This window comes from Melozone crissalis, unplaced genomic scaffold (genome assembly GCF_028551555.1).
Source record: "Melozone crissalis strain CALT ecotype California unplaced genomic scaffold, PUWL_Pcris_2 ptg000027l_1, whole genome shotgun sequence".
Taxonomy (NCBI): domain Eukaryota; kingdom Metazoa; phylum Chordata; class Aves; order Passeriformes; family Passerellidae; genus Melozone; species Melozone crissalis.
In genome coordinates this window covers 19021527-19042052 of record NW_026535805.1, presented here as the reverse complement: position 1 = coordinate 19042052, position 20526 = coordinate 19021527, and the positions used below count along the sequence as shown (strand labels likewise).

At 40.7% G+C, this 20526-nt stretch overlaps 1 protein-coding gene across 1 annotated transcript in view; it reads right to left on the bottom strand.

The window, feature by feature from the left end:
* RASGRP3 (RAS guanyl releasing protein 3) overlaps positions 1 to 20526 on the bottom strand; it is a 45922-nt gene that overhangs the window by 5733 nt on the left and 19663 nt on the right. The window contains exons 5-13 of the mRNA XM_054279810.1: positions 19265 to 19396; positions 18131 to 18278; positions 16409 to 16582; positions 15878 to 15994; positions 15302 to 15577; positions 9688 to 9765; positions 5684 to 5800; positions 3342 to 3457; positions 2440 to 2587 (exon numbers count right to left, since the gene is read on the bottom strand). Of these exons, the coding sequence (XP_054135785.1) occupies positions 2440 to 2587; positions 3342 to 3457; positions 5684 to 5800; positions 9688 to 9765; positions 15302 to 15577; positions 15878 to 15994; positions 16409 to 16582; positions 18131 to 18278; positions 19265 to 19396 (1306 nt within the window). The remainder of the gene's footprint in view (positions 1 to 2439; positions 2588 to 3341; positions 3458 to 5683; positions 5801 to 9687; positions 9766 to 15301; positions 15578 to 15877; positions 15995 to 16408; positions 16583 to 18130; positions 18279 to 19264; positions 19397 to 20526) is intronic.

Sequence of the window (20526 nt, the reverse complement as noted above, 5' to 3'; positions counted from 1 at the left end):
AGATCATTCTAAAAATGAAGGAAAGAGTAAAATAAACACAATGGAAAGATTCTGGGAAAAAACCCCACCCCACACACTGCACAAAAGAAATAGCAAGCAAAAATGGGGCTCTGGAGAGAGCAGAAATAGATTAGACAAGGAAGAAGAATGGTGAACAAAAGAACAGAAAGGACAACAGTGGGAGCTGTGTCCACAGAAGGCCTGTGGCTTATTCTTTTCTTGCTAATGCCATACATGTGCACAGCTAATACAGCTGCTGTGCTCAGGCAGCAACAGGGGAGCACCCCAGTCCTTCCTGGAACAGCAGAGATGACCTATATTCCCAGATTTCTTTTACAAGATCCCTGTAAGAGACATGGATTGTTACTTATTTCATTTAAGCTCTAATCTGTTCCCAGTGAAGGCCTCTATAGTCATTCCTCACCTTCTTATCTCTGTACCTTCCTCCCACTCAGATTTGGCACCACTGTTGTGGTTACACACTGCAATGGAAGCTTAGCTGAAGTGTCATGTCATGAATTCTGACCTAAAGCTTTGAATGTGTCTCACACAGCTTTGCTGCCAAGGTAAGAGGATCTGTGCAAATTCAGATTATAAAGCTCAGCAGGACGGCCGCTCACCCACCCTGCCACGGGGTGCAGCTCAAGCTTTGGGACGGAACTGCGACTGGCCATGGGCATATCAACTTTGGGCTGCTTAATGGCATCGGGTCTTAGCTTGACCTTCAGCATTTGTAGTGTTCTAATAACTGTGTGCATTGCACTGTCATGTCAATTCATCCTGCTGCATGGTCAGTGCACGTTATTTTGACTGTGAATCAGTGCATCAGTTTGAAATTAGGTTTCCACCTGTGGATGACTAGCACTGAAATGCAGAACAAATATGCAGCAGATTCTGTAGTTGGTTCCTGTCCTATCAGTCCAACTCATCCACAGAACAATGCCAATGACTTCAGTGAGCTGACAGGAAAAATGACCTTATTTCCATTTCCTGTACAACCCCTTACTCGTTTGCATTCCTGCACTGGATGTAATCAGGGAGACGTGAAAAATCTAACAATGGCCAATTAAAAAATTGATGTAGGAGAAAAATATCTGCAGGAGAGAACATTTCAGGGCAGTCCTTGGGCCTTGCTTTGCCGTGGAAGCCTTCCAAACACGCACCGAGTGTCACGAACGCAATGACGTCTTCCCAAGGCAGCCTGGAACAACAGGCCCAGGCCCTGCCCCGTGGGTCTGCTGGAGCTGTCAGCCTGAGAGCCAGCAGCACACCCCTACGTCAGCACTGACCATGTCACCAGGAGCCAGGGCTCCTGCAGCTCCAGCGGAAATAGGTGGAATTCCTTCTTGCCTGTGGCACTAATCAGCGGCAGCGGCTGCGATAGGGGCTTCAGGCACCCAAACTGGACTGACACGTCACAAAAGATGTGAGTGGAAAATGGGAGCATGGGCTAGAGCAGAACGCCAGGGCAGGGCTGAAAGGAGGCACATTTTTGCACTCTGCAGTGCTGCTGTTGGTACTTTCAACCATCATGAAGAAATATTGCTTAGTGGAAAAGATCGTGGAATAAAGTTATCTGTTCTGGAGAGCAGGGACAGGGTCTGAGTTACAGCCTGTTATGTGAGCCACACACAAACAGAGGACATGGCCCTCTGCCCCTACTGCTTTAGCTGTCTAAATGTGGACATTTGATTTCAGCCAAGCGTGTCCATTAAAGTAATTTCTATATCATAGTAATTCTTCACTACATTTGGTTTGAAGTGGAAAACTTAGAGAAGGTTTACAAGCAACACATATGTCTACAAAACCAATCCTTTCCCAGTTATGTAAAGAGCATTCTAATAAGTGACATCTGGTAAGTTACGGCTGAGAGAAAAAGCAAATTAAAAAAACCCCTCCAACTAATAAATTCTAAAAATTCTTATTGTACAGAACTGCTGGAAGCACTTTTGATTTCTTTACCAAATTAGAAGATCTGTTAATTCAACAGGGGGAAAATTAGGGCTGTTACAGCCACTCAGAGAATTATGAACACATCTAGGTTGCCATGTGCAATTTCCTGAGAAAGAACAGCTTTTGCCTCATCTACATCCTCTGCTCCAGACATCTATTTTCCCCTGAGCTTGTGTACATGGGAAATCAAGCCAAATTAAAGAATTTAAGATAAACTACGTAAGACCATTCATATAGTCTCTAACATCCTTTAGCCAACATAATTGTTCCCCCCAACAGAAATTCCTACAAACAGTAGTTTTAAGAAACCACTAAATCAAAACTGGATAGCACAGCTACAACATGAGTAAATGTTTTTTGCTTCTGAATGCCATGAGATATTATTTGGCCAAGACACTTGAGCAATGCATGGAGCCAGTTCCACCTCATATACATTAAAGGCTAAAAGTTGTTTTTAAGATATGCTATTATTAAAATCATACTTACAAATCCTGCACAGTGCTCGCAGAAAGTTGGTTTAAGATACGTCATTTCCTGAAAGTTATGAATAAACCCCGGTCCCATTTTACACTGAAACTGTGATTTAGCTCTCAGAAAGTAAGCCATCATTTCTTCTTTGCTTATAAGACCATCTCTGTAAGGGAAATAAAAAGTAGAGCAGATCTGTCACTGCTCATGGCACTGAAAAATTTGGGGTTTTCTCAATGCAGAAAGCATATAGCACACAAAGCACATCCTTTGAAAGAGCTGCAAGAGTCCTGGAAGGAAAAAACCCTTACAGCCTTTGTGGTTCTTATATTTCTTTGAACAGTAACACTGAACTTTGTTATCTCACCTATTAGTGGTATGAGAGCACAGACCAGGCCACTAAATGAAGAACCTTGACTTACTGCTCACACAGAACAAGGTTATACCTCTGGCTGGCCACCAGCCTTCACTGGATAACAAGAGATTCTGGATAACAAGAATAATCAAGCCCAGCTGTCTACGAAATGGATGTTATATATACCTTCTAGAGTATTTGTTACCCCCTCTCTGCTACATGCACTCATTTCCCATGTGCTGTACAGAACTTATTTGTTTCATCAGTCTGATGCCTGGCCTGAGCAGAGTTTCTCCACTGTAATTTCACAGTACTCTAGGGTTTTGAGTCAGTCCCAGCAGGAATTTGTCATTAAGCTATTACATAAATGATTTTTAAATTACCAGGTAAAGCAGGAGTCCAACTTAGAGTATAAGAATTTAAATGATAACAGAATTCAGCTTTCAGTAGTCTTGTCAGACAAAAGAAATTTGGGAGCACTGCTTCTTCAATATATGTATTTTCTGAATTTTTAAATTGAGGAAAAGGGAAAAAAAAAACACCACAAGGAGATATCCAAGCTTACTGGTCTTTGTCCAGTACGCAGAAAGAGTCCAAGAAGGGGAAGTTGGCAGCTATGCTCTCAAAGTCTTCCTGAGATATATAACCATCATGGTCGTGATCGTAGTTCCTAAAGACAGACTGGAGAGAAAAGAGATATTATTGTACTATTATCTAGCTTATCCTGAGTCTATACCAGCCCCTTCAACAATATAATTACATGTAAACCAATGTTTTATTCAGCTATTCAGATGCTCTCTTGCATCTGTTTTATTCCTTTTATTTTCCTTAGTATTTCAATATGCATATTATTGGACTCCATGGGAAAAGTTGCTGATTTTTAAAGGAAACTTGACATCACCATTTATCTAGTGATGATCCTCCACATGTCTTCACACATAATTATTCTTGCTTTACTTTTTCTTCTTTGATGGAAATGTCACTAAAATTCTGCCCCAGGTGATGACATATTCCCTTTGCTTCATTAAGTATACTTTTTAATTGAAAAAAAAAGAGAAATAAACAAACCAAAAACAACAGCAGCTTTCCCATGAGTATTTCAGATGGTTTTGGCTTCATTTTTGTCTTAGGTGGTAACCTCTACTCTGCCACAGTACTGTTTCAATCTATTTTGTTTACTAATATTTTGACACCCCAGTCATGAGCAATTTGTGCCTAACAACCATTCTCTTCCATCAACCCACCCCAACCCACCACTAAGCAAAAACAGACATGGGATCAAATTTAAATGTCACACAGAGTGATGGGTGCCCTCCTTAGCTGCTAAGGAGTCACTGTATTCTGTCTTCCTGTTTGCAGAGATGTGCAAACATCTCTGATGTTAAAGCCATGTGTGATGCTGATGGGACAGACATGAGTATCAAAGTCAACATGGCTATCTGAGAGGCACACAGTGAAGTACAGGCTCCTTCGTTAGATGAAAATGTTGTTGATAAAGACATTACATCAATACACCAAGACCCCTGAAAGACATCTGGAGTGTCCCTGTCACAAGGGACACTACATCTGTTTTAACAAGAACCTTATGAAACCCATTTCTATGAAATGACTGTAACCAATGACTGGCAGACCTCAAAAAAACATCATAAAGACGGAACTAAAACACAAACACAAGTAGTATTCAACGCTTTTTGTAACAAAAACAATGGCTAAAGCACAACTCAAAGCAGCAAGTAAACAACAAATACTGGCAAAGTGAAAACACTTGTAGAGTGGTGTGAGCCTTTTAGTGAGCTGTATCCATACAAGCCCCAAACCATGCTTTAATCCTGTCAAACTCAAATCACATGTCCTGAACCAGGCCAAAATTGTGGAATGGGGAACTGCAACTCCCTCAACTATAGGAACAAACATAAACTCCCACCCAGCACATTCTGGAAAGATTAAGGAATTGTGGCAGACTTCCTATTTAACAAGATATCAAAGAGAGGTTTGGATGTGGAGTCATTTTTATCAACACATATGGTACTGACAAAAGCAATTCAGGAACAGCATGTACATTTCTGGCATCCCACATTAGAAGAAAAATTAAACTTTTTTTAATAAAGGTCACGTACAAAAAGTAAACAACAAGTTATATTTGAAATCTGGGTGAGAGAACTGAAGAGTTTGTTTAGGTTTTCTTAACAACATAACCCCAATTAGTGATCTGTAACACAAACAAAATCAGAATTTAGTAGTTCCTCCCAGAGATACTGATTAATTTGTAAAAAGGAGAAAGAAAAGTTCAGTCTTTCCAAAGGAATCTGGAGGTGTTTAGCTTTGTTTACAGTGCTAGAACAACACATCACCTTCTAAACTGGAGCTAGAAGATCCCAGCTCTAATTCTGTGTGACCTCATGTCCACACTTTTAAAGAGACATCAAGACAATGCTATCTTTACCATACACAACATGCTCTGGACAGTAAACTAACAGCAAGTTAAAAACCAGAAATAGTTTCCAGAAAAGTTCATTGGACCTATTAATGTATGAGACCTTGTTTTTGAGTTGTTTTCTTTTCAGCTGTGGCTATGTGGCTAGAGCTGCAGAAACTATATGGCTAGAGCTGCAGAAAATAAACTTTGCACTCTGAATCTATATTTGCTAGACAAACCTATTAAACAGCAGCCAGATGCTTCTGAAAGCCTGCTCCTTTGCACCCAGAAACCTGTTTACTAGTCCCATTGGTGACTGCAGGAATAAAATAAGTATTTCTGAAGGTATCAGTAACGGCTCAAATTTGTTACGGTATGTCTGAAATTCACCCCAACCATAACAATGCCATTATAAGCTTGAAACTGATTATAATGATGAAAATATCAAACCTACCATTCTCTTAGACCAGTGTAATGTTCCAAATACTTACATCCACCAGTTTCCGGATGTGCTTGTTGATGACTGTGGGGTCAGGTTTAGGTACCACTCCAGATGCCCACTCCAGTGGCACTACTGGCTTGTTGGGGGTGGTGGGGGAGGTAGGCTGCTGAGAGATGGATCAGAACACAAGGATTTTCAAATCTGAATTCAGAAGGTGAATTTCCCAGTAAAAGCAGCTCAAAATGTCAGAGTTACAACGGCAAACTGCTGGAGTGCTTGTGCTGTAAAAATGTGCTCAGCAAAGCACCAGGCAAGGTTTTTAAGGGCTTCACTAACAGCTTCAGTCAGGCTCTGTGCTCCACATTGCAGCTTCACTGCCACCACCCAGGGAGCTCAGAAGCAAATCCAAGCAGTCTTTCCTCACTGACATCTCCAGAGGGTTGAACAGCAATGAGACTTGAAGGAAGGGGGAAGGAAGGAGGGTCTGTAGGGTTTGTGAACACAGTGGGCATCAGAAATAGGTAAGCCCAGAAACCTGCTTTGCTCCTCTGTAAAACCTCTGAGTAGTTCACCACAATCTGCCCCCAGCTGCCTGCTGGAGGGATCATGCCCAGCAGCCACACAAGGGAGTGCCTCAACCAGAATAAGCTCCTGCCCCTGCTCTGTGTGCCACCAGCAGGACAGCAGGATGCAGAAGCAGGGCAGAATTGTGCTCAGCAATCCTGCTGGTTTCCAGCTGAGATGTGCCAGGACGCACAACTTGATTCATCTAGGCAGCTTGAGTAGAAAGACTCTAACCTTTGACTTGTTCTGCAGATAACACCAGCCAGACTATTTTCTTTTAAAAATGTCTTGGTCTTGACAGAACAGTAGCTGACAGCTCACTGGATGCACAAACTTCACAACCTGACTCTTTCCACACCACTACAGTGCTTTGGGAGTAGCTCTGGAATGTAGCTCAGATTCTTCAAGTAGGAAATATAGGACAAACCTGAACACATTTTCAGGTAATGATTAAAAAAACCCAGTTAGCATGGACAACTCTGCAAGACAAACTGGCCTTTCCCTGCATCTGCACTGGACATCTAGCAGGTGAAGCTGTGTCAAGCTGAAAAAATTCAGTGTTTTGTGTCAGAAGGGAGAGGGTCCACAGTCTCAGAAGGCCCCTGTGTTAGTTGATGAGCAAAGAATCTGGGTCTCATTTGTCTCGCTCTGAATCGCTGTGACTTGAAAGGGAGACTATTAAGATGTAAAGATGTTACATGTATCATTGTGCACAGCAATGGTATTGCAGACTTTGACATTCAGATGAGAAATGGTCACAGATTCATATTTTACTATGTTTGGTTGGAAAAGAAAAAAAGGATTTGTTAGTGCGTTGCTTTATTAATTTGGCTTTTCCTTTTTCAAGTGTTAGAACAGCTTCTATCAACACCTTGATAGATTTTGACCCATGCAAATGTGCACAAGTAAGTTTGGGAACAAAACACCCCTGTATCAACAAAATTCAATTTTCATAAGAAGTACAGTGAACCTGAACATCCAGATCTATCTGCCAAAAGCATGGACTCAAAGCATCCAAATTAAAAGTGTCAGTGTGGTGCTAGACTACCAAGACCTCACAAAGAGCTTTTAACATCTGCTGGTCTGAGTGAGTAGTGGCAGAAAGAAACTGAATTCACTGGAGCCTTCCTCTTATTTCTGGGCTATTTCATTTGAAGTCTCATTCAATTTTTATGATTTTTTTTGACAAGTTGCAATGCAATCCTCATGTTACTGACCACTAACCAAAGGGAATTATTTGTTCTTCTGTTGCACTCATAGATGCAAATGAACAATGGTGATTTTATTTATGTATTTGAAATGCATCCTATGAGGAAAGGTGCTAACTGGCTGTCCAGAGACTTCCAAGCTGAATTTATGAAATGTTCCAGAACACTGTATCTGGCCATGCAATTTGTGATTCCCACTGTATCTCCCATTTATTTCACCAGCACAGGAACCGTGGTATTGTAGACTGAGAAAGCATTTTCAGATGTTTGCAAACATCTATGTGTTTTGGCATTGAAGTGAATTCTGCTGAAAACAAAAAAAAATTTCCCAAATGCATCATGAGTGGTATAATTGCACCAGGCAGAGTTGTCCTCTAGATAATAGCTGTATCAGTGAAAACTCCCAACAAGAAGATCACTAATGGTTGTGGAAAAGCAGGACACTGTGACAAGGAGGTGCTATACTACAGCTGGGGGTCATTCCTCAGAGTTTTTTAAGGCTGTTATACTGACTGAAGGGCCTCCTCCCAATTTCAGCAGAAGAAAGTCTTGCTCAAGTCCCTGCTGACAGAAGACTGATATGCTAACAGATCAGCTCCACTTTGCCCAAAAATGATTGCAGCAGGATGAGGCATTTCCTCCCTAGCGCACCTGCATGGGAGTGGTACCCACATAACAATAAATCAAGGAGCAGTTGGAATGACATAACCAGGCTGTCACGTTGCCTTTGACAAATTTTTCCACATACAAAAGCCCTACAGATCCTTTCCCCTGTAATGGAGCCTGTGTGCTCTGGCACTCCATCAAAGAGAAGAAAGCTTCAAATAGTCTGGCTGCTGTCGATTCAGCTGCAGCTTTTCACCCATCAGGGAGCTGCCATGGCTCAATGTCACTGGCTGCTCATTGATCCTTGTGCAGAACTCTCCCACAACTGCTGGGCACTGTTAAAGTTCACAGCATTGTTTGTATTGCTTTTGTCCTGCTTAAAGCAAGGCTGGAGATCAAAGCAGCAATGTGATAATTTTCTTCATTTACGGTAGCGGCCCGTCAGTCCTTCCACAGCATAGGGCTGTGACATTTCAACTTTGCTGGCAGTAATGAGAGGGACCCAGAAGGACTGAAATAAACCACTGTTGTGGTCAAATTGTACCAAACAAGGACTGGAGGCTCAGTAATGAAATTTCAAATGTTCAAGCTGAGCTAGTGTTGACTGTAGAAATATTCATTAGTTTCCTTATCATAGCTTATAATACATCATTGGGAGCACACACATAGTCCTCAAAGTGGTCTCCAAGAGTAAGAGATTAATAATTTTAAACGTCAGAGAAGCCTAAACTTGGAAATTTAAGGGTTCTGCTTCCTTGCTGGCTTTTAAGAATGCTTCAAAACCTTAAAAAGCACTGGAATGTATAATCTCAGACTCCTGGACCCTGCTCTCACCCCTGTGAAGCATTTCCAGCCACTCTCAGCTTCTGCTGCTGTCAGACTTGAGAGGGCTCAGCCTGAGAGCATCACAGGCTGGATATGAAAGGTAATGAGAATGTTGACGCACTGAAGAAATGCTCAGAGGAAAGCAGAGTCCCCAACCTTTGGCAGCAGAAGAAAGTGAATAATTAATACTTGAAGTGGAACTCAATTATTAATTATGAGTAATAATATTGAGTAATAACTATTAATTATGAGGTTTATCTATATCCTTTGACTTTCAAAAATAAAGAAAAATGCATGAATACAGCATTAGCTTTAGTTGCACATGACCAAATAAAGACTAACATCTATTCTCATCTGTTTAAACATTGCTTGAGAGCCCAAGATGCAGCCAATTATACCTAAGCAAACAGTTCTAAAATACTACAGTAATTATTTGCCTTGCCTTAAACAAACCTTTTAACTCAGTGTTGTTTTATGTAACTGCCCCAGCATACAGAAAATCAGCTAAGGGTCACACAGTAAATAATTTATATAAACTTATAAAGGATTATATATCTAAAGCAGAACTTTGTTTTCCAGGACTTGCAGAGGTTTTGTTGAAAAACAATTAACAGTGACATCTGACATGTTCCACTATTTGTTTCTCCCAATATGCACTAAAATAAAAGTGCATATTGGGAGAATTAAATAAAACCTCTAAATAGTTCCTGTGTTTTCTACTCAAATCTAACACTACAAAACTTTATATTACATATGAATAAGGAAACACATTAACTGTCATTTAAAAATTAAATCAACTGCATGCAGACAAAATAAACAATATGTCAAAATGCAGTAAAAAATGACTTACAGATTTGGAGTTCCTTGGCTCCAGCACCAGCGAGAGCTTGTAGATGTCATCCTCAGTGTGGTAGAGGTCCAGGGACAGCTATAGGTAAGAAAGAATGGGAAACAGTAATATTTACTAGACTGGTCTGGATATGACAGGCTTTTAAGCTGAGATATACCTCCCACTGAAGGCAAACACAACATTTTGCTACTCTGAGCTCAGGAGACAGGCCAAAGCCCCGTGCAGCTGCTGGAGAAGTGGATTTTCCCAGGGTGAACACAAGCCAGGCTGGTGAAGAGCACGCTGCTGCTCACGTCACTGCACCTGAGGGCTGGAACAACCCTGACCCCAGCGTGAGAGGGGCTGCATGCTCATGCACAGAGGGACATGGGCTCCAAAGACCACCCCTACACAAACCCCTTGCTTCTAGCAGCTCAATGCTCATGAGAGATCGCAGAGAGGCAGCCTGGTGAATGCCAAAACTTCAGGACAGTAGTTGTAGACGGGCTAGGCTGGAAGGATTTCAGATTTTATTTTGTTCCTTAAGAAGGGTCATAGTAGTGCAGGTCTCCTGTAAAAATCAGCCTATGCAGCAAATGCCTCTTTAGAAAGCCCTGGGCAGACAGAGGCCTGGGAGAGGCCAGCTGGGTTTGCCACTGCTGGTGATGCAGAAAAGTGCTCCACTGGCTAAATCCCAGTTTAGCCCAGCTTGGCCTGCTCCTGGTCACCTCTCAGCAAGTCAGGCAAATTGCGTTCCAGCTCTTTCTAGATAAGTGAAAGATTTGCCTGCCATGTTCTCATTCTTTTCCCTGTAGGATTTATTGAGAAAAAAAAAGAAGGTACATAAACATACTTGAAGTAGGATGAATCTGTTTTTACTTAGGCAGCGGCGGTCCTGCACTGATCAATGTCTGCAGTGAACTCCTCCTCCTCTGCAGTGATGCAGGAGAGCAGGAGAAAGTTAATCAGCACTGTAGCTAATGTTTGACAATGAGAGGAAACAAACACTGCATGTTTCCTGTGATCGTGTTCCTGTATTAACTGGCTTTGAAGGATTGACATGATTTGAAGTTATCATCCACCTTGCAAATCCCCAGTTAAGCTAAGATTGAGTTAAAAGGATTTTTTGCTGTTCCCGAGCAGACAGATAGAATTACTACTGACTAAATGACTGGGACAGAAGGCTATTTTTAGAGAATCTGAAGTGCCATGTAAGTAGCAAGCGGGACCAGTGACACCTACTGCAAACCCCCTCTAGAAACCACCCTCTTTTAGGCACAATTTTGTGTGATGAGTAAGACACAAGTTGTGTCCTTTCCCAAGATAGGTTCCCAAAGCAAACACATGGCTTTAGAGAAGTCTAAGAGATCACATTATTCATTTTGTCTAGCTGAAACATTGCTGATTTTTGCACTTTGTAATTAAGGGCACAGTGAAAGCTGTGCATCCTGCAGGTTCCTTCACTCAGCCAGCATGCTGCTGTCACAGGCTGAGGTAAGGGCCTGTCCTAAAGACAAAATTGAACCAGTAAGTGCTGTAATAAATATTATTCACGTGGTGAGATGTTCAGAGACTGCATTCTGAGGTTCCTTGGTGGCATAACACAAGCAGCACTCAGGTGGAGTGCAGGACATTATCAGCTCAGACTGGGAGAGCAGAAATGGTGATTCAAAAGGTGTTGCCTGGTTTCTGTGAAAGGGCACAGTTTTCTCGGCAGGCCAGATGGGCTGGGTGTGGATCTGGGAGTGGAAATGTATTAGTATTTATTGAGCAAGCTTGTATCTCTCCCTCCCTGAATTATATGACCCTATCTGAAGCAGTGGATATAACTTCATTAGGCACAATGTGCAAGCATGCAGTGGACAAGGTATTGTCTAGGTCAGAAGTTTCATACATTAGCACAGAAACTACAAGCATGATGATTATGTTATGTAAGCAGTTATGTAAGCATTAATTTTATATTTTATTTACAGTTTTGCTACAACAAATAAAGTATAATAAGAATTTTCCTAGAATGAGCTTTACAGTCAGTGGCAGTTTCTATTCTAATTTGACTATCATTGCTGTCCTATTCTTTTTCTGAGCAATTTGGAGGGGTATTGAGAAAGGTAGGGGAGTGATCAGAAACATATGACTTTTTTTTTTTTTAAAGTGGAACTTACTGAACACAAGTTAGGGAGGGTGACTTTCAGTTTGATTGTTTAGGTAGTTCTCATTCTCTTCACCAGATTGTACAAATGCCTGGGGCTTTCCAGTCATTTGCATATAGTCTCAGAACAGGTTAGATAAATAGATACTGAGAGATAAAAATAGCAAGGGAAAAAGGTGGCACCGAATGAGTTTTAACACAGTTCATATAAATACACTGTGGTCTAGCTGAGAAACTGAGATCCACCACTGTTCCACAGAAAGTGATGAAACATGTACCCTCAGGTTTTTATTCACATGTGAAAAAAAGCCAAACCAGTGCACAGCAGGTAAGGTTACCAAATATAAGTTTTCTAAAGGCAAAACTGTCATTAAAGCTGTTTTTCCTCTCTGCTGCACTGCCCAGCTTGTGTTTAGGTCCTCTTTCACTACATCTTAGCTCCACATGGTACAGAAACAGATACAAGGTTGGGTGCAGGCGGAGCAAGTGTGGCCAGTAAGTCAGGAAAAGAGGAATAATCACAGACTAAGAGCAATCATGCACTAACAATGAGTCCATCTTCATGTTATGTCCTCTGGCTCACTGGCAGCTGAATTGTAACATATTTACTTGGCTTGTGCTTGTAACTCAGACTCATTTACTCAGCCCAAGGCAAGACTTGCATCCCTCTCAGCTTTCCTAGTCTCCTGTGCCAGTAAACCTGGCAGGTGTCCCTGCTGCCCATACACCAAAACCTTCCCTTGTTTGTGGCATGCTAACTTCCATGCAAAATGCTGGCTTCTTTCAGCTGCTTGCTCAAAGCTAAAGTTCTGTGAGCTAGAAGCTGACTTTTTATGCTTACAAAAAGATGGGGTGGGGTGGAGGGGTGTGGAGATGGGTGAAAGCAAACTCTAAGTTTGTGTGCAGACATTTAAGGCATGAGAAAACCAACTTTGCAAACTGTTGACCATTCAGCAGCTATCACTGAAACCAAGAGTCCTCTGATTCCCCATGAACCCTTTTGATCTATACTCAAAATTACATTTTAAAATCCCTGTAAGCCCCTTGAGGAACTGGCCTGAAGTTTACTACCCACCTCTCACCTAAGAATTTAACCCAAGTTCTTACTTCATAGCTCCTATCAAAGTGTCCCCAAGCATCACCATTTCCAAGCCACTGGAAAGGTATCATCTCCCTTAGAGCAAATAGGACTCTACCACTGAGGAAGGGGAAAAGCAGGCCAAATTCCCACATGGCCATGAAACACCAATTTTATCTTTCTGTGCAAGTTGTTGGACTAGCAAACCAGAACCCAGTGATTTAATTGTCGAGCAAGCACAGGCCTGGCACTTGCTAAGTGTGGTGCAAAAGGCAGCACTGCAAGGGAGGGAGGCCAGGCAAGAGATTTACACATTGCTTATCAGGACAAGAGACCAGCTAAAAGCTTGCCCAGATAAAAGCTGCTCAATGGCAGAAGGGCAGAAGGGAAGAAACAGTTGGGTCAGCCAATTCACACACAACTGGAAATCATTCTGCACATTTATATTCATTTACTAGATTTGAAAGGGAGTTTCTCTAAATCAGATAAAGATGGAAAAAAATTTACAGTTGACATTAGAGAGATAAGACCTAGCAATAAAAGGAATTGTTAATTCTTCACGCTCTGAAAACTGAAGATGATGTAGGCAGCAGGGAAGGCTAAATCTGCTAATTGACCATTTGCACACAGCAAGGCCAACTGGTTTTAGTTGTCAGTTCTTGTCAGCTTTGGGTTGCAACCCTTTTCTTGCCCTCTTTCTCTGAACCCAGCCAATGATTTAAAACCTTCTTTTCAACAAAAAGATAGACAGAAGCATTTAATCTACAATATAAATCCATTATTTCTATTTAAGAGACTAGCATTTAAAAAAAGAGTATTGTATTAATATACACTGATAAGGACAAAATCTACATACAGTAAGAAAAATGAGAATATTCATATTATGATATTCATCAAAATTCTGGTCCATGAACTTTTGATAGAAATTTGTTGGTTTTTCCCTTTCTAGAAGTCACCATTTTAAATCAATAGTGCCACGCAAACCTACCTGATCCACAACTACACTTCCAGTGACTGATGTGAAGACAGAATTACCCTGGAAAGGTTTTAGATTCCCCACACCTGCCTACCTTATTTATAACTCTTGATCAAGTCTGGAATTAACATTGCAGAATGCAACTTCATTTTTTTTACAATCAGATTGGCTCAACTGTAACAAAGTCAGCAGAGTTATGTTATGAATGAATGCATTGGAGTATCACAAGTGAGAAAGTAGCCATCATGTACTCCATTACTTCTCCTAGTAAATGGAGTACACTGAAAGAAATACAAAAATACAAATAAAATCCCTGTCATCTTGCTGAAAACAAGGGAAAAATTTAAAAATTGAAAAACAGATAAGCTATGTGAGCTCAGGCAGGTACAATGATGAACATATGAAGGCTTGCAAGGTCTTAAAAAAATCTTTAGCTTTCTGCTCCTTTTGGAAAACAGGCTGTCACCAAGAAGAGAGAACAGCTAATGAAAGTGGTAGCAGCAGTTCAGCTTCCATCTCTCACTTCACACTGTCTAATTTCTATCCTTTTGGACTCACTTTTTTATTGCTCAGTTCCCCAAAGCCTGAGGTTCCACTTCCCCCTATTCAAAGCCAAGCTTGTAAGAAATGACCAGGAAGGGAAAGAGTGTCACAAGAAAGCAGCTCTCAGTCATTAGAAAAACAAAACAAGACAATAAATATCTACCTTTATAGTACAAATTTTAAGCTAAAGGATTGTTGCAGGGTTCAATATCTGGTGCCTGCTCTTTCCTGTCCCACTAATCGGGATTAAGACTTGTTCCCAGGTTGTTCCAAACAAGGCACAACTGAAGGGGGCTTTCCAGTTTCCCCAAACTTTCCCAGCCCTCATTACAATGAAGCCACAGGTATATCCACACCAGCTTGGTTGCTCCAAGATCAGGCTCATATTTGTCAGCTTCCTTGGTGTAAAGCTCTGTATCTGATCAGTCCCAGTATAAATCCATCACATTTTTATTTACTGGACAGGAAAGATACTGTGTCACAAGGAAAGCACAGGGGAGCAAATTGGAATGATGCTCAGGCTGGAATTCCTCTCATGTGTTGATGCCAGCATGTCTCCCAGTTGTTCCAGAGGAGACATAAAACCTCCATTCTAAGTAGTCAGAACCAAGTTTTACTTCTTCTAGCATAAATACAGCCCTCCATCTGTCATTCTTAAAAGATGTAATTTATAACAATTCTGTTGCTGCTTCCAGCCATCCCATATGACTGTACTAAAACTCTTTGACTTTCTTAACACCTCATGTGAACCTGTTTCTGTTTTGTATTTTTTCCCTTTTCTTTTCAAAACTGAGATTAAAATATGCACTTAACTTTATAGATATGAGTATTCCTAATGACACTCAACATTTGATTCACAGCAGCGAATTGAAACATGCTCAATACTTACAGTTAGCAGGTTAATTAAATCCAAATTAGGCTCTAAATGATGAGAAGCAGTTTGCAGGGAAACCAGTTCACTCAAGGTGATGGAAAGCTGCTGCATTTTCACAATGTTAACTTTGTTCTCATCTATCCAATCAGGAAAAATGACATGGACAGCAATCAAGTCTTTCAAATGGACTCCCAAGATGGGAATTTTGAAGCCAACACAGTCAGCAAAAGCCTTGCGGTAGTTGCAGTAGTTTCCATTGGAGGAGACCAGCTCTGTCATTTCATTCCAGTCCTACAAACAGCCAGAGAAGCAAGTCCCTGTGAAAGCATTCACTGCATTTCCTTAATCTGTTTTAAATGAACACAACTCTAGTCATGGTGCCAACAGTGTTAATTTCCTTCCTGGCACAGGCAGTCAGCCAGGGGATCTCTATGAGCTTATCCTGCTCCGTTGAGAGGAATGCAACCCATTCCTTTCAGGATGCTCTGCCATGATCCAAATATTGTGCTGGTGACACACCCGCACTGCAGAACCCATCAGACCTGCAAGAGCTGATGTTCCCCTCAATATGTATTCTGGAGTCCATCATACCTTTGTGACTTCCGAGGACAGGTGAGAATGAGTCTCTTTCAGGCGAGAAATAGAGCTGTGGCTTAGACCTCCCACCACTGCCATCAGTGTGTTGAAGTTCTGGAGGTGAAGGAGCTTCTGCAGGAGAGATTAGTCATGCATAATTAAAAATTAATGAAACACAAGCAGCAGCTACTGAATGTCACACACGAGTTAAAGGAGACAGCCCATCATGGCTAAAGCACAAATCAATAAACCAGGGCACATAACAGAATGGTTCAGCATTTTGCTTTTTAATTATTGTAGGTCCAGAAGAAACACACAATAGTGACAGTTGCCAACTGGAATACAATAAAGAAAAATTATTATAAAGTTATGTCTGCTAGTTAAAAAATGCAGGCACACCACACCTGAACAAATAACCTCCAGTGATGTTGAACAGGCTATTCACTGAGGAAATCACACAAAGAGCATCAGCTGATTTGTTTAGTGTAATCTCCATTTATGTTCCTGCTTTGTACTGGAAGAAAAAGACTCATCTGCAAGACTTACCTGTGCAACATTGATAAACTTTGTGATTACTTCTGCTCTTTGCTGGGGTGTTGGCTTGCTGAGAACCATGAGCTGGACCCATTTAGAGATACCATTAAATAAAGCAATAGATCTCTCCAAAGTAGGATTGTTTTCCAAGCAGCCATGGATCACATAGCTTTGGTAATCTGTGAACTAACAGAGAAAAGATACTTGCAGTAAAACAGTGGACAAACTGGAGAATCAATTTGGAACTTTGATACTTTTCTTTCTAAAGCTCCTGTTGTTTAGAAAGTGACCATGATTCAGGGTCAGCACAACATCTCCTGCTGCACAATGTCTCCTCCTTAAAGTCTTTTTGCTGTTATCTTGGTGCAGCTTTTCCTTAAATGCCAACTTACAACTTGTTTGTGTGTCAGGAAATACAGAAGCCTGCAAGATGAGTGTGATTGCTGCTTCCATCTTTCCCATAATTTGCTCAACACATTTTATTCTGTGTAGTTATATTTGACACCTTCAAGACATGGTACTCTATAGGATCCCAAAAATTAAATTTCCCTGAATGTTTGAAAAAACAGTTTTCAGCTGTCCCTTGAAAGGAGGTTTTCAGTAATTTAGGACATCATTTTAGCTTGTGTAGGGAGTTGCTAGCAATGCCAGACAAGATGGGTTTAGCTGATCAAAATCAGCCTGCTAGCAAAACATGAGGGCATATACTCTAACACAAAATATGCTTGTCTCCTAGCTGCAGATAGACAGTAGTTCAGTGTTAAGATAATTTTTTTTTCGTTATAGTTAATGCTGCCCTTCCTTCTCCCCCATTTTTTTAAGCAGGTAAAACCAAACACAGGATTCAGACTAATCATATTCTGCAATTACATATCTTTGAGAGAAGTGGTACAAGATCAATTAACTCTCACTGGTTGCAGAGAATCATCTCTGACAGCAAAATTCAAGCTGAAGAATTAAGAGAGAAGCTAGAAACAGCAAGGAAAGAAAAGAAGATTCATTGCAGATTTGAGTTTTCTTCCTGGAATCCTTAAAGGAATTCAAATGCATCTTAAATCTAATTAGAAATCCATGCCTTTTTTCTTGTCCTTCTCTCTTTCTTTGAGGTCAGCATTGCATGGATCACAGCAGGGTCTTTTCCTACGATTTGAAGTCTAGAGTCATTAACCTTTGAACATGATTAAGCGACATCAAAAGTGATTCTATTTAGACTGGGCTCAGCTCCTCATTGATCTCTTTTTCCTTCCTCCCTTGAAACAAACAAAAAAACTCATACATTTTTCTTAGTTTGGGAGTTTGATTTCTCTCATGCTTCTGAACATTTTTAAAAAGTCTCATTTGTCATTTTGAGAAGTTACTGCTTCCATTTGCCACCTGATACAGTAACATCATGTGACCCTTTTATAAGGATATTTGCCAGCAGAAACCAGCATTTCTTTTGGCATTTGTCTTACTCATTTGTTTTGTTTTAGCTTCAACTTCAGTTTTAATCCACTTTTGCCTCTTGCCCTTGTACAATCCTCTGTGAAAAGAAGCAACTGTGCCTGAATTTCCCTCAGTGTCAAAAATCATCAGGCACAAAAAGGTCCAGGAAGTGCCTGGCTATGTATATCAAGAGAGTATAAAGATTCACTACACTGAAATGTTGAGAAAAAAGTCATAGATATGAAACCATGTGAACACTCTTTAAAGACAGGCTCCTAATTGCAAGTGACAAAGTTGTGGGCTTCTTACAGAAATTCTCCTAAAAGATTTATGCTCCAGAAAAGTGAGATGTTCAGCTAACTCAATGGGCTCCAGATGGTCAAACAGCAGGCAGGCTTTTCCTTTCTTGGAAATCTTCTTCCTCTGTGTAACTCTTCTCATCCAGTCATAGGAAGGACTGCAAAGGAATAGGAATAAGTCTCAGTTCTGTTTGGGTGAGTGTCACTGTAGCCCACAGCTGGAATGTGTTGTGTAAAACTGACCACAGAAGGACCGTGACACTTCTGCCCTGTGACATCCAGCACATTACAAACAGAGTGAGACCTGTTCAGGAGTGTAACAGGAGCTGGGAGCTTTGCATGCACTACTCCAAGTGATAAATAATAGCAGGTTTCTATCACAACAAAAGGACAACATTTTCTTCCCCATGATACAGGAAGCCATAATCAAAGATGATTTATAATCAAGAACAGCTCAAAACAATTTCTGATGCAGAATAAAAACATACTTGAATAACATCAAGGATTAATTTTTCCTCAGTAAGTGCATAGGTCCCTGAAGTAATGGAACAACAGAGACAGCCAAATACCGTGCATATCCCATATTTTAAAAGAAAATCTACAGTATCAGATGAGATGCAAAAGCATGTCTGGTGATGTTTAAAAAGTAACTTTCATGCCAGCTTGTCAAAGAAATTGTTGTAATCATTTTGATGTCATGCAACTACATATGTGAATGCTAAAAATTCTCCAGGTAAATAATAGAAAATATTGCAAAAAACTAACAGATTACAGATGAGAAGACAAGAAAGCTTCCCTGAGAAGATCTGAGATTTACACAGCATGCCAGTCACTACATTGCATGCTATTTTGTATGAAAACTTGCAGAAAAAAAGTAATACTAATCATTAATTGGCTTGTGCCTTGTCAGAAAAATAATTTATTTCCTGTTTATATGGCAAATTTACACATAGGTAGGAATCTTCTCCTTACTGTGTAACTATAACTTCAAATTTTTAGTAGCTTCAAATTTAAGACAATTCTGCAAGTGCTGCATTTTTTTGTTCTATCAAGATCAAGATGGGCCTTAATATTTTTGTACTCTATACAGAACTAGAATTCTGCTGTTCCAGACACAAAGATGTCCTTGACATGACATCCTTACATGCTGGAGATATCAATGAGATGGATGTGATCCTCATATCCAAGCTGGCTGGCTACTTCTTGAAACTCTTCAGTCAAACGAATCAGCCCAAGATCCAAGTTAAACTCTGCAGGAAATTCCAAAATCCAGTATCTGAAATCCACAGACAGCAGTTAAGAGATGCCCAGAGACTCAGGTATAACATTCAGTGGCTGCATATATTTTACACACATTTTTTTATGGGATTTATTTCAGGTCCACTGTTTAGACAGAGAGAGTGAACTCAGCTTGTTTCTTCTGTAATTATTTGTGACACTGAAGTGGCAAAAGCCACTTTATCTTTTAAATTTTTTTGCTTAACTCACCACAGCAAACAAAGCAGCATTCCATTGAAATGCAAAATTGAAGTCTCAGGTGAGACCCACACAGTGTCCTGACTCAGGCTGCCAGGACACCCAGGTAACATTTGCATTTAGTCCCTGTCCAAGAGAGACAACTTTGTGTGCCCAGAGAAGACTTTCCAATGAAAATGCAAACATGAATTTGAGTGGCAGTTCCACCAGGATAACTGTGTAAATCAGGTGTAAGCCACATAAGCTTACATGTAAAACATGCAAGCCCCTCCTCTATGTAAGGGGGAGTAGAAAAGGCTTTATCAGCCCCCCTCATTTTCCTCTCAGTGATGTAACTTCACCCAGAGGAAGGAGGGAAAAGCATTTGTTTGAGTGAAGCAATCGATATCATGATTAAAATTCATCCTTAAAAATTCATCCTTTCTCTTTTACAGAGAAATGTTCCTACATGAGAACAGCCCAACACATGAAAGCTTTCCCATGGAAACAAGGTCAGAGCAGCTGTTGCAAGGTTTGGAACACACCCAGTGTGTAACAACTTCGGCATCACTAACACACTCCTGTGACCATAAATTATGTAGGGACTGCCAGGGATTGCATGAACTGAACTCTACAACCCAGAGACAATTTTCTTCTCCCACACTAAGTTACAGCTGGGAGCAAAATGTGTCTCTCCTCTGTGTGGCACTGAACTTGTTGCTTTCTGAGAGGCCGATAAATCATAACACTCATGAGCCAGATAAATAATAACACAAGTTTTCTGTCAGCTTTTTAGCTTGATGCAGTTAAGTGTCTTAAAAGCTGGATGGCTCAACTTAATTGTTTTAAACACACAGAAATTGCCTCTTCACTACAGAATGGAGACCAAGTGAAAAACCCAAACAAACAAAATTACATTGGTAGTATTAACAGAAGCATAAAACCAAAATG